The sequence below is a fragment of the Salvelinus fontinalis genome, chromosome 2, assembly GCF_029448725.1.
Source record: "Salvelinus fontinalis isolate EN_2023a chromosome 2, ASM2944872v1, whole genome shotgun sequence".
NCBI classification, from domain to species: domain Eukaryota; kingdom Metazoa; phylum Chordata; class Actinopteri; order Salmoniformes; family Salmonidae; genus Salvelinus; species Salvelinus fontinalis.
In genome coordinates, this window is record NC_074666.1 from 53040546 (window position 1) to 53054541 (window position 13996).

General features: G+C 43.2%; 1 protein-coding gene across 3 annotated transcripts in view; it reads right to left on the bottom strand.

The window, feature by feature from the left end:
- The window catches only part of LOC129821063 (SH3 and PX domain-containing protein 2B-like), an 85251-nt gene that overhangs the window by 27495 nt on the left and 43760 nt on the right, over positions 1-13996 (bottom strand). For all 3 annotated transcript variants that reach the window (XM_055878327.1, XM_055878319.1, XM_055878334.1), the window contains 2 exons: positions 10028-10104; positions 2225-2316 (listed from right to left, as the gene is read on the bottom strand). In XM_055878327.1, coding sequence (XP_055734302.1) covers positions 2225-2316; positions 10028-10104 — 169 coding nt within the window. The remainder of the gene's footprint in view (positions 1-2224; positions 2317-10027; positions 10105-13996) is intronic.

Genomic DNA, 13996 nt, shown 5'->3' on the forward strand with positions numbered 1-13996 from the left:
CTGAATAAAATTCACTCTCAATCACATAATGCAATGTTCGCCTGGCAACTCTGTTATTGTGCTAGCCACAGAGCATCTGCTACATTACTTAAATGTAATACATCTCCAGCCATTAGTTTGACTATTAGCGTACTGTCAAAAGAGTCTCCAGCCAAGACAGCCACAGGTCCACCACTAGCCTGACTTATCAAAGGGAAGCAGACAGCTAGTGGCAGACTGGAGTCAGAACAGGGTCAGAAAGGCAACGCACTGTCCAGTATTCTGTAAGTACATTACAAGAGTTTTCCATAAGATCAAATCAGCCCTCCCCCTCACGCTAAATGAGGTTGCATTGGACCATGGATGAGTCAATCATGGTCAAGGATACATTGAATAGGGGGACCAATACATCAGTGGGGCGATGGGAGGACTGTGTTCAATATGGAGCATTATAACCTAGAGCAAGCCCATTCCACTACCAGGTGCCAGACCACAAGAGGTCCTAACCAAAGACGAGCTAGCAATACGGGGGCTCATCCTCTCTTCTACATCTTCCTTATACCTCTCTACTCCTCTCCTCCCTTCTACCTCTCCTTTCCTCTCCTCGCCTGTCTTTTATATCTCCCCTCTACCGCTCCCTCTCTCCACTACTCTCTCATGCCTGCTACTTCAATCTCGCCAATGGACAGACAGTGACATCCCTCCTTACTCTGGTAGATTTATAGAGGGCTGTATAACGACCCAAGAGAGAGGGGCTGGTGACACGATGTCAGCCCAGCTGAACACAGTCTGCATTAGAGAGCTGTAATCCGATTTTAATAAAGACAAACCAAGGTCTTTTCTATATTCATCTGCCTCTCCCTCCGACCCTCCATCCTCCCCTCCCCCGTCCCTAGTAGCAGATGCTTAGGGTTTGTCTGTCTGAGAGGTAGCTAATAAGGTATGTGTCCTTGGCAACGGCCAGAGGGAACTAGCTCTCCTCCATCTGTCTGTCTAAGGAGGTGACCTGACAGCAGCCATTCATAGTGGCCAGAACAGTGACAAGCCTTGTATTCTTCTCCTTCCACAGAGATTCATCTCCTCCGCAGTTACTGAACACACCATGCATATTGTATCAGGCACCAGGCAGCCATCTTGGATTTCGACCAAGGTACTCATGACTGCAATAATGGCGATGGCCAACAAACTCTGAGGAATGATAAGCATCCTTGTGCAAAATCACTGATTGACGGTGCAGAATTATATTGTTGATGTTCAGTCATTCTATTGACTTGTGCGTCAAACGGCGCACAGCAAAAAAAAAAAAGCTAATCGACAAACTAGCGCAGAAAAGTGTCTGGTTAAGATTGGACAGCCTAGATAAAATTGTAACATTACTCCCATACACCCTGAAGTAGTTTTGGGATGTGTGAGTCGAACACCTCTCTGCATAAATAAATAGAACACATAGAACTAGCTATGTGGCTAGGTGCCTGTAGCGGAGCATGTCAAATCCGGGTTGAAATACACAAAGATGGGAAGCTGTTTGCTATAGCAGAAAAACTCATAAGAAAAATGTGGGGACTTTTCAAATAGTGAAGGAAGAAAAATATAATCTGAAAAGCATCAGGTTTGATACAATTCACCAGCCATCACTGGGCAAGCAATAGCTTAAAAGCCCAGTGCAGTCAAAAGCAGTCACCTGTAACCACTAGTAACCCCTCCTGCCCTCCAGGCGTCTGGTAGCTCAACAACACATACGTGATGGGGGGAAATGGCGCGGTGACTTTATGACTTGTGTTGGCACGTTGTAACTGTCAGGCGGACTATGACACTAATGTGTCGAGTGAGATTTACAAGAGTTCCTGCCGCCTCAGCAGTTCTCTCATACACTGCTCCGCTAGGCTACATGTTATGTAGCTCTCACTCAGGGCAAACCAGCCGCTCCCCCCACCACCACAGCAATACCAGAGGGAGCATGACATCATAGTCATTACACTCTATTATAACCTATTACTGATGGGTTGGCTTGTTTCAACATAAAATGACATGGTGTTCAGGAGGAGGTCCGTTCTGCTACTTCCTGAAACAAAGCCTGCACACAGCATTATGCTTCTCTTTCTTTATTTGTAGTGTTTGTTGTTGGCCCAGTACACGTTTGAATGTGCGTACTGTATAACTTATATGTATTTGTGCTGCTTGTCAGACTGTGTGACAGTGTGTTCCTTTGACAAGAAGGTGACGAATGGTGTGATGTGTAGCTTACTCTTTAGGTGGGTTGAGGTCTTCAGGACGAGTCTCGAAGAACACACGAACCTCCTCACACTGGGATATGTACACGGGCAGCTGAATCAGAGCCTGCGCATAAACACAGAAACACACAAAGGTTCAAATGTTAAATCAGAACCAAATGAAGAGTTTCATTGCAAAACGCTCTGCAGTATATCCATTTTCCGAATCGTTGGTAAATTTGCTTTTATTGATTAAAGAAAATAAGAAATTGTATGTTTTTTCACTATCTAATCACGGCATGGGGTTGTTCAATGACAGACATGTATTTGTTTAAAATCTATCACTTGGTTTTATTTCATGTTTATGTTTTTTTGCTAAACGCTAGATATCCGCCTCACTGCAAACCGTAGTCTGTTTTTTTTGATGGCGGTTTTGAAGCAGTGGTTTCTTCCTTGCTGAGCAGCCTTTCAGGTTATGTCGATATAGGACTTGTTTTACTGTGGATATGGATACTTTTGTTCCCGTTTCCTCCAGCATCTTCACAAGGTCCATTGCTGCTGTTCTGGGATTCATTTGCACTTTTTGCACCAAAGTATGTTCATCTCTAGGAGACAGAATGCGTCTCCTTCCTGAGCGGTATGGCGGCTGCGTGGTCCCATGGTGTTTATACTTGCATACTATTGTTTGCACAGATGAACGTGGTACATTCAGGCATTTAGAAATTGCTCCCAAGGATGAACCAGACTTGTTTATTTTATTTATTTTATTTTATTTATTTTATTTATTATATATTTATTTATTTTGCTTTTCCCATGTCAAGCAGATGTACTGATTTTGAAGGTAGGCCTTGAAATACATCCACAGGTACACCTACAATTGACTCAAATTATGTCAGTTAGCCTATCAGAAGCTTCTAAAGCCATGACATAATTTTCCAGGCTGTTTAAAGGCACAGTCAACTTAGTGTATGTACACTTTTGACCCACTGGAATTGTGTTACAGTGAGTTGTAAGTTAAATAATCTGTCTAAACAATTGTTGGAAAAATTACTTGTGTCATGCAGAAAGTAGATGTCCTAACCGACTTGCCAATAGTATAACAAGACATTTGTGGAGTGGTTGAAAAACAACAAAAAAATCACATTTTCATATATGATTTAAACATTTGAGCACAGTAATATTTTACACACACATGAACTTACCCATAAGCAATCATTTCTGATGAAATATTTGTGGATATAGGATTTTGGAAATAAACTCAAATGCTGCTATTGTATTTATATCAGTGGCAGTGGTATTGGGAGTAGTGGTGTTCACTAGGAAATACGTAGCCTGTTTCCCAGGGGAACTACTATATGACAAATAATGACACAGCAAAGTGAATGACAGCTATAGTACAGGTGCTACATTCACATACCATATCCTCTTGCGTAGGCAAAACAACATACAAGCAGGCATTACTACCCAACCACACCAACATAGAAAAAGCATCTACTGTACCTAAATGGAGCCTAGTCCATTCTATTATATTTCCTGTTTCTATTCTAACATCATTGATCCTTTCTCCCTGTGGGGGCCCGCAGGGCTGTGGGTCTGACCACGGCTCTGTGGATAATCTCGTGGTGGGGGAGACATGCAGGCTGACAGGGCCAACAGGGCAATTCCTCAGGAGATGAAAGGCTAACTGGCCTGAGATATCGCTCTCTCTTTCTCAGCCTCAAAGGCCTCAGCACCTCAGTGCTCCAACACATAGAACCAGCTGGTGGGTCTCTCCAACAAAACAGCCCTTATTATCACTGTGTGCAGAGAGGCAAGCATACACCACACTCCTCGCTGCCATGAGGCATTCCTCAAAGCTATCCATCTCAGCCTCAGACCCAGCGTACGTCTGCATTTAATAAGGCTAAGTGCCTCAGTACTGTCCACCCAGAGAGGGGCAGCTCTCTCTCGCTCCACCACAGCCTGAATTATGATATGGCTGGCCCGTATCATAAAATACAGGCTAGCCAGAGTTCAAGGTGCCCTTGTCCAGTGTGGCACCTAGCCCTTTTGGACTCACCGTATGGGAAGCCGTGCCAACAGACTGCCCATGCTAAAAGTGTGGGAGGATTGCCATAGGCTTAGCTGAAACCCTGTTCTCCATTAGCGTCGGGGTAAGAGGGCGTGCGTGTGTGCGCGTGCATACGCACATGTGTGACTGTCCAGTGGTCAATTACAAAGATTAAAATGCCTTTTTTATGGGCGAAAAATCTAAATGATTCTCTGGAGTCAGCTAAGAGTCAGATGATAAATGTTTTAAGTGTTGACCTCCAGAGGAGCTCCCCCATCCCCTGGTCCTGCTGACTGAATCTGGTACACTGTGTCTGGGGTTAGGAAGAACATACTCCCCCTGTATTTCTCACCCCTTCACTCTGCCTGTGACCTGGCAGGTCATTAGTATTCTCCCCAGAGACTGGGAGCCGGAAGGCACATTACAGCAAATTGACTTTATTGGTGCTCTTTACAGCAGGCAGCATTAACCTAATTGTGTGTGTGTGTGTGTGTGTGTGCGCGTAAGTGTGTGTGTGTGTGGCGTTGAGTGCATGTGTGCAAGTCAAACAGAAAACAGTGAAGGTGAGGAGAGAATACACATACATTACATGTACTGTATATACAAGTAGATTAAAGGGGTGGCAGGTAGCCTAATTTTTAGAGCATTTGGGCAGTAACTGAAAGGTTGCCGGATCAAATCCCCGAGCTGACAAGATAAAAATATGTCGTTCTGCCCCTGAGCAAGCCAGTTAACCCACTGTTCCCACTGCCGAGACGTGGATGTCGATTTAGGGCAGCCTCTCTGATTCAGAGGGGTTGGGTTAAATGCGGAAGACACATTTCAGTTGAAAGCATTCAGTTGTACAACTGACTAGGTATCCCCTTTACCCTTTCTTAAACAGCATACACCAGCATTCTAGAGCCCACCCTTTCCAAACAATGGCAATTCTGAAGATTGAGAAACAATGGTAAAAGGGCAAAACTGGAGTGAAAACCTATATCCTCCAAGAATCAACGTCTCCTCTCCAATAGCAGAAACTCCAGCAAAGGTCATTCCATGCGAGTCAAGTTCAGGTTTAGGACTCACTCAGCATTTTGACAGAAAGGTGGAAATGGTGATCCTCTGAGCCAAACATGAAAGCAACTACACTGAACAAAAACATAAATGCATCATGCAACAATTTCAAAGGTTTTGCTGAGTTACAGTCAATAAGGAAATCAGTCAATTGAAAATTCATTAGGACCTAATCTATGGGTTTCACATGACTGGGTATACAGATATGCATCTGTTGGTCACAGGTACCTTAAAAAAGGTAGGGGCGTGGATCAGCGTTTGCCTCACGTAGCGTGACACATCTCCTTCACATAGAGTTGATCAGGCTGTTGATTGTGGCCTGTGGAATGTTGTCCCACTCTTCAATGCTGTGTGAAGTTGCTGGATATTGGTGGGAACTGGAACATGCGTTTATACATGAAGATCCAGAGCATCCCAAACATGCTCAATGGGGGATATGTCTGGTGAGTATGCAGGCCATGGAAAGGTTCTGGACAGTTTCAGCTTCCAGGAGTTGTCTACAGATCCTTGTGACATGGGACCGTGCATTATTATGCTGAAACATGAGATGATGGCGGAAGATGAATGGCACGACAATGAGCCTCAGGATCTCGTCACAGCATCTCTATTCATTCAAATTGCCATTGATAAAATGCAATTGTGTTCGTTGTCCATGGCTTATGCCTTCCCATACCATAACTCCACCGCCACAATGAGGCACTTTATTCTCAATGTTGACATCAGCAAACCGCTCGCCTACACGACGCCATACACGCTGTCTGCAATCTGCCCGGTACATTTGAACCCCGAATTAATCGGTGAAGAGCACACTTCAGCGTGCCAGTGGCCATCGAAGGTGAGCTTTTGCACACTGAAGTCGGTTACAACGCAGAACTGCTGTCAGATCAAGACCCTGGTGAGGACGATGTGCATGCAGGTGAGCTTCCCTGAGAAGGTTTCTGACAGTTTGTGCAAAAATTCCTCAGTTGTGCAAACCCACAGTTTCAACAACTGTCTGGGTAGCTGGTCTCAGAAGATCCCGCAGGTGAAGAAGCCAGATGTGGAGGTCCTGGGATAGCGTGGTTACACATGGTCTGCGGTTGTGAGGTTGGTTGGATGTACTGCCAAATTCTCTAGAACGACATTGGAGGTAGCTTATGGTAGAGAAATAAACATTAAATTCTCTGGTAACAGCTCTGGTGGTCATTTCTGCTGTCAGCATGCCAATTGCACACTCCCTCAAAACGTGAGATATCTATGGCATTGTGTTCTGTGACTAAATTGCACATTTTAGAGAGGGCTTTTATTTTCCCCAGCACAAGGTGCACCTGTGTAATGATCATGTTGTTTACACACCTGTCAGGTGTGCACAACATTTGAGAGAAATAAGGGTCTTGCGGGTTTGGAAAATTTCTGGCATCTTTAATTTCAGCTCATGAAACATGGACCCAACACTTTACATTTTGTTCAGTATATAAAGTAAGTTCCATTTTTCATTCTGTCAGCCTGACCAGGACCAAGACAAAGGGGAGCCCCTCCAACCCCCCTCTGTCCAAACCAGCCAGCCAGACTGGACAGAACCACAGACCTTTGATCCGACCCCCCCTTCCCCCATTAAAGCCACTCACCCAGTGGTAGGGTTGCAAAGACGGGGTACTGGAAACTTTCAAACTTTACCAGTAAACTACCAGAATGTTGGTATTTTATGTAATCTATCACAAGATATCTAGTGGCCCATTTGGGAACCTCAGGTTATTACAGGTGTCTGTAACTATCTCTGGCCTTCTCCGTGACCTTATCACATGTAAAATATATTAAATAAGATGATTTCAAAATGAATAATAGAAAGACAAAGCTGTAAAAACATCCTAAATATAAACGATCAACATTCACTGTATATAGACTTTCTTTTTTTTCTATTGTGTTATTGACTGTACGCTTGTTTATTCCATGTGTAACTCTGTGTTGTTGTTTTATCTTGGCCAGGTCGCAGTTGTAAATGAGAACTTGTTCTCAACTAGCTTATCTGGTTAAATAAAGGTGAAATAAAAATGTTAAATTAAAAAACAGTGAATACCATTGGTGTTTAATATGAAGGTTTCAGCATGAAATATTCTTTATATTTTTTACACACATTTATTTATTTTACTATGTCAATATGGATTTGTTGTCAATGTTTTGACCTCAAACTGGTGTCAGTTCTGAAAAAAGTCAATAGTTGAAAGAGTTGCAGAGTTCATTGAAAATAATGCCATTGCTGATTAGATGCTTTAAACAAATGTATTAGGCTATTTTCCCTTGAAACATATGGTCTATCTACTATAAACTCATGGACAACATGGACACAGATATAAAGAATGAATACTATATATTAATTTACTGTAAGTTAATAGAACAATAACTAAGTAAGTTTCAAACATCGCTGCTAATAACAGCTATTTTTCAGGTTACATATTCCTCCCATTAGGTTAGTCCAATTAGGGCCCTCACACCATGCCCAGACCGGACGTGCGCCATCATGCGCAAATAGATTTTGTCCCCCCACACCAAACGCGATCATGACTCGCAGGTTGAAATATCAAAACAAACTCTGAACCAATTATATTAATTTGGGGACAGGTCCAAAAGCATTAAATATTTATGGAAATTTAGCTAGCTAGCTTGCAGTTGCTAGTTAATTTGTCCGATTTAGCTACCTTTCTGTTGCTAGCTAATTTGTCCTGGGATATAAATGTTGAGTTGTTATTTTACTGGAAATGATCCTCTACACCGACAATTAATCCACACATAAAACGGTCAACCGAATCGTTTCTAGTCATCTCTCCTCCTTCCAGGCTTTTTCTTCTTTAGACTTTATATGGCGATTGGCATATAACTTTTTATAGTATTACCACGACAACCGACCGACCTCTGTTCATCTTTCAATCACCCACGTGGGTATAACCAATGAGGACATGGCACGTGCGTATCTGCTTCTATAAACCAACGCGGGGATGGGAGAGGCAGGACTTGCACCGCGTTCAGCGTCACAAATAGAACTGACTTCTATTTTAGCGCTTGGCAGCGCAGACGCTCGTTGGCACGTGCGTCTGCGCTCTTTGCTAAGGAGCTATTTTTGTTTATTTTTGACAATTCTTTATGGAAATAAGAACTGTAAGGTAATTAATTGTTACCCCAAAATGTTTTGATATTGTGATAAAAACAGTTGCATTGGTGGCTTGCCCTGAAAGACCCAACACAGTCAACAAAGAGACTATCTATCATAGGTGGCCGTAGATCTAAACATTGAATTATTCAACGCTGTAACCAGATGACTTTGTTAAGCCCTCTCTGACAAAGAGGAGAGCAGTTGTATTGAACTTTTTCTGTGTCTTCAATGTGTTCATTTGTATTGAGAATGCTACTAAATCAGTATATCAAAGTCCTCTGTGGAACTCACAACAACAACAAACGTGACTGCATACCAGACTGAGGAAGTTCTATGTAATCCCATAGAAGTGGTGCAAACTTAGTCTAAAACAATTCACATAAACCTAAACACACCCACAACACATCAACTCTAGGACCTTAGTTCCCCCCCTTGTTTTACAGTACTTAAAGCTGTGACCTTTGTTGCACCCGTATCCCAAAACGACCCCCTGAGGTATCCTAACCCCTAGGCCTCCCCTCCCATGTGTACCCCATCTCTCTCACCAGTGACCTGGCTTCATAAACAAAGGTTCTCTGGCAACATGCCAGGGAATAAGTTGGTTTTTAAGTGCATGACTGAGATGGAACCACCTTTCAAAAATTCCCCATGCAACATAAAAAGGCAGTTCTGGTTTATTGGGAAGCCCTTTAAAAAGTAAACACAGCCCACTGGGCACCGACGTCAGTTGGTTCAACAGAATTTCATTAATATGATGTGGAAACAATGCTGATTCAACCGGTGTGTGCCTAGTGGTTAAGGGCTTGTAAGTAAGCATTTCACGGTAAGGCCTACACTTGTTTTATTCGACGCATGTGACAAATAATGTTTGATTTGATTTGATTTAGTGGGAGGGCCTGGTGATGTAGCTGACAGGGGCTAGCTCAGGGCTCCTCAAACCACTGCCCCGATGGAGACATAGCACAGAGATACCACAGCATCCCAACGGCCTGCGACAGAGATGGATTCCCCACTTCTCTTCTTGCTTTTCCACTAAAGAGCTAAACACAGACTCTGCAACTATGCTGCTTTGTTTTCCAGATGGAATTATTTTCTCTGTCAGCCATGTTCCAGACTGCCTTCAGTTCCCGCAATGTCTAATTCCTGAAGAAAATATCATATTTTCGAGGATGACTGATTTTGTTATCGTATATTTCCCAGTAGGTAATGATAAACATATAAGATATGCATGTTTTTAACATTGCTAGTGCATTGGTCTTTGTATAGAGAAACAGAATGGCTATAACAGGTCAGTAGAACTAGATGTGAGGGTGTATGGAATCCAAAACAGTCTCACGCTGACTGCCATGCTATCAGTGAGGTAAACCGGTCAGCAGGATCATGAATGCAAACCCCTCGCTCTAATCTGAAGCTCTATCTACCACAGTGCTAATGTCCTAATAGCTGAGATTTAGGTTCCTCTCCAGGCTACATCCCCATGGGAGGTTTTAGGGGTTGAAGTTTGGGTCGTACTGTTGTGTCTTCCATAACGAGTGAGTGTGGAAGATGTAATACCCCTGAATTGCCCCACCAGCTGAGCAGTGGTCTCAGTCAGAGCCTACTCACCCTGCAGTACTCGTTGATAGGCCTCAGGCGCTTCATGGCCACATCCCTGATATGGCTTCTCCTGAACAGGATCTTCCCTGGAAGGGAGAAAAACAACACTCTTTAGGATCTAATTTACATGTCTTACAAAGATACGAAGCCCTCTAGCCTCCCCTCTTATCCTAGTCCTCAACCATGGTCTCACATTATATATAGTACATACTCGAACTGTATGATAAATCAGTATTTGAATGGTGTGGATTCACATTAGCAATTATACAAGCAGACATAAACAATTGTAAATAATCCATAACTGCAATAGTCACTTTTTACAGATTACTGTATTCACTTGAGGGAAAATGTTATGTTTGTGCTTTTCTAATAACCGATTAGACTTGGTTCATGCAAGTGACTGATTGATCGTGCCTGGGATGAATCCTCACTATCAGTATAAGCAATTTGGCAGTACACCCAGAACATTGCATTGAGAACCAAAAAGGGGTGTCTCGGTCTCAGCTAAGAGAGAAGAAGCCTCTTGAGGTATTGGTCGGTAGGAATGTTAATGATGATGAATAATGAAATTCTAACTTGTCTGTGTAAACAGTATATAAGATAACTAACAGGACTGCCCCGGCAGAGCTCCCAACCGACGTGTACTATGGTTTGGTGGAACTTTCTTCAGCATGCTGATAATAAAGAATGATTAATTTAATATTGACTCCAGGTGTCCCTGGTGGTAATTTCCACAACATTTTGGTGCCTGTGGAGCTTTCCAGTGAGGGTCTGCGAGGAAAACCGGTGGCCCATTTTATGTAGCATGAGGGAAATTCCCATCTGAGCAAAAGACGACGAGGCCCGCCCAGACCAGACCCTTACTTTGAGCTGCCCAGGAGGAGACACATAATCCACGAACAATTGAGGGACACGGCAACTGATTTCAGTATGTCAATTTAAATGAATTTGTATGAAAATTATTACAAAATAAATTAAACGAAACATAAAAATGAAATGACGTCTCTTTGGTCTGGGACCACTGTAGTCTGGGACTACTAGAAAGGTATCATAGTCTCTGGGAGGCTAAAGCAGTCTGGGACTACTGAGATGGGTAAGGGCTGAGGTGGGTAAGCCCCACCGACAGCTGTCTATAGGCATTTCTAGGAATTGTCTATGTGGTCTGGGACTACTGAGTGTGTTCGGATAATAAGTTACGATATATAACGTTAGCTAGGGGTTCATTCCACAACCGCCAATCGTAGTCTGGGCCTACTAGTACTACTCTGGGCTCCCGAGTGGCGTAGCAGTCTAAGGCACTGCATCACAGTTCTAGAGGCGTCACTACAGACCCTGGTTCGATTCTAGGCTATATCACAACCGGCCGTGATTGAGAGTCCCATAGTGCGGCTCACAATTGGCCCAGCGTCGTCCGGGGTTAGGGTTCAACCGGGGTAGGCCGTCATTGTAAATAATAATTTGTTCTTAACTTCTCTAGGGTAGGGGGCAGCATTGGGATTTTTTTTTAAACTGCCTGCTACTCGGGCCCAGAAGATATGACATGCATATAACTGGTAGATTTGGATAGAAAACTCTAAAGTTTCCGAAACTGTTAAAATAGTGTCTGTGAGTATAACAGAACTGATTTGGCAGGCGAAAACCTGAGAAAAATCCATTCAGGAAGTAGTTTCTTTTTTGGTTTTGTAGTTTTCTATTCAATGCCATTACAGTATCCATTGACTTAGGACTCAAATTGCAGTTCCTATGCCTTCCACAAGAACAGTCTTTAGAAATTGTTTCAGGCTTGTATTCTGAAAAATTAGGAAGTAAGAGCAGTCTGAATGAGTGGACCCTAAAGTGTCACAGAGCTTTTTCATGTGCTCAACCGAGAGAGTGCCTTTCTTGTTTACCTTTTATATTGACGACATTATTGTGATGGGACTTGTTGATGCATGTGTCCCTCCCTGCATCACCACCAGTCATTCTGTCAGACCTGAAAGGCCTTTTCCGGTTGAAATATTATCGATTATTTAGGCAAAAACAACCTGAGGATTGAATATTAACATCGTTTGACATGTTTCTATGAACTTTACGGATACAATTTGGATTGTTTGACTGCGTTTGAGCCTGTGGATTACTGAAAACAAAACTGAGGTTTTTGTATATAAAGAGACTATCGAACAAAAGGAACATTTATTGAGTACATGAATGTCTGCTGAGTGCAACCATATGAAGATCATCAAAGGTAAGGGATTAGTTATCTCTCTATTTCTGACTTGTGTAACTCTTCTACTTGGCTGGTTACTGTTTGTAATGATTTGTCTGCTGGGCTATGTTCTCAAATAATCGTAAGGTATGCTTTGGCCATAAAGCATTTTTTACATCTGACACCGTTGTTGGGTTCAGAAGAAGTTAATCTTTAAACCTATGTAAAATATGTTCTGTTTTCTGAATTTTTATAATGAGTATTTCTGTATTTGAATTTGGCGCCCAGCAGTTTCACTGGCTGTTGAAGAGGTGGGACGTTACCGTCTCACGTACCCTAGAGAAGTTAACTGACTTGCCTAGTTAAATAAACGTTTAATAAAAAATACTAGTAATAGCACCAGGTTGTGGATGTGAAAACCTAAGATTTATAATGTTATATAGGGATTCTGTGTGATGTGAAATAGGTGTGTGTTTGAAAGAATACCCCAACCAGTTCTGTGTGAGCTGAGTTTGATCTATAACGTTATCTAGGGGTTCAGTCCACCACCACCCGTCGATCTACAGATAGTGAGCACTGACAGGAGAAGCCATTGACAAGTTTGAGAGGGTAACAGCTGTGATGGGTAAGGGCTGTTCAAAGAAACTCCACCGACAGCTGTCTATAGGCATCTCTGGGACTTGTCTATGTGGTCTGGGACTACTGAGATTTCCTAGAGAAAATGATAGGCAGCAACTCAAACAGGAAGTACCCGTGCTAAGGTCTATTCAACGCTGGTCTGACCAATTGGAATCCATGTCTGAAGATTGTTTTGATCTGGGATATGTTCCGGGTAGCCTCTGACAATAACATTGACGTGTACACGGACACGATGACTGAGTGCATCAGGAAATGTATAGGGGATGTTGTTCCCACTGTGACTATTACAACCTACCCAAACCAGAAACCGTGGATAGATGACAGCATTCGCACAAAACTGAAAGCGTGAACCACCAGATTTAACCATGGCAAGGTGACTGGGAATATGGTTGAATACAAACATTATGAGGCAATCAAACAGGCAAAACGTCAGTACAGAGACAAAGAGGAATCACAATGCAACGGCTCAGACACAAGAAGTGTGTGCAGGGTCTACAGACAATCACGGATTACAAAGGGGAAACCAGCCACTTTGGGGACACCGACATCTTGCTCCCGGACAAGCTAAACACCTTCTTCACTCGCTTTGAGGATGACACAGTGCCACCGATGCAGCCCACTCCCAAGGACAGTGGGCTTTTGTTCTCAATGGCCGGCGTAAGACAATTTAAGCATGTTAACCCTCGCAAGGCTGCCGGCCCAGACGGCATCCCTAGCCGCGTCCTCAGAGCATGTGCTGACCAGCTGGCTGGAGTTTTTACGGACATATTCAATCTCTCCCTATCCCAGTCTGCTGTCCCCACTTGCTTAAATATGTCCACCACTGTTCCTGTACCCAAGAAAGCAAAGGTACTAAATGACTATCGCCCCGTAGCACTCACTTCCGTCATCATGAAGTGCTTTGAGAGACTATTTAAGGATCATATCACCTCTACCTTACATCCTAGACCCACTTAAATTTGCATACTGCCCCAATAGATCCACAGACGATGCACACTGCCGTAGCCCATCTGGACAAGATGAAAACCTATCTAAGAATGCTGTTCACTGACTACAGCTCAGCATTCAACACCATAGCACCCATAGCATTATTAAGCTCGGGGCCCTGGGTCTGAACCCTGCCCTGTGCCACTGGGTCCTGGACTTCCTGACGG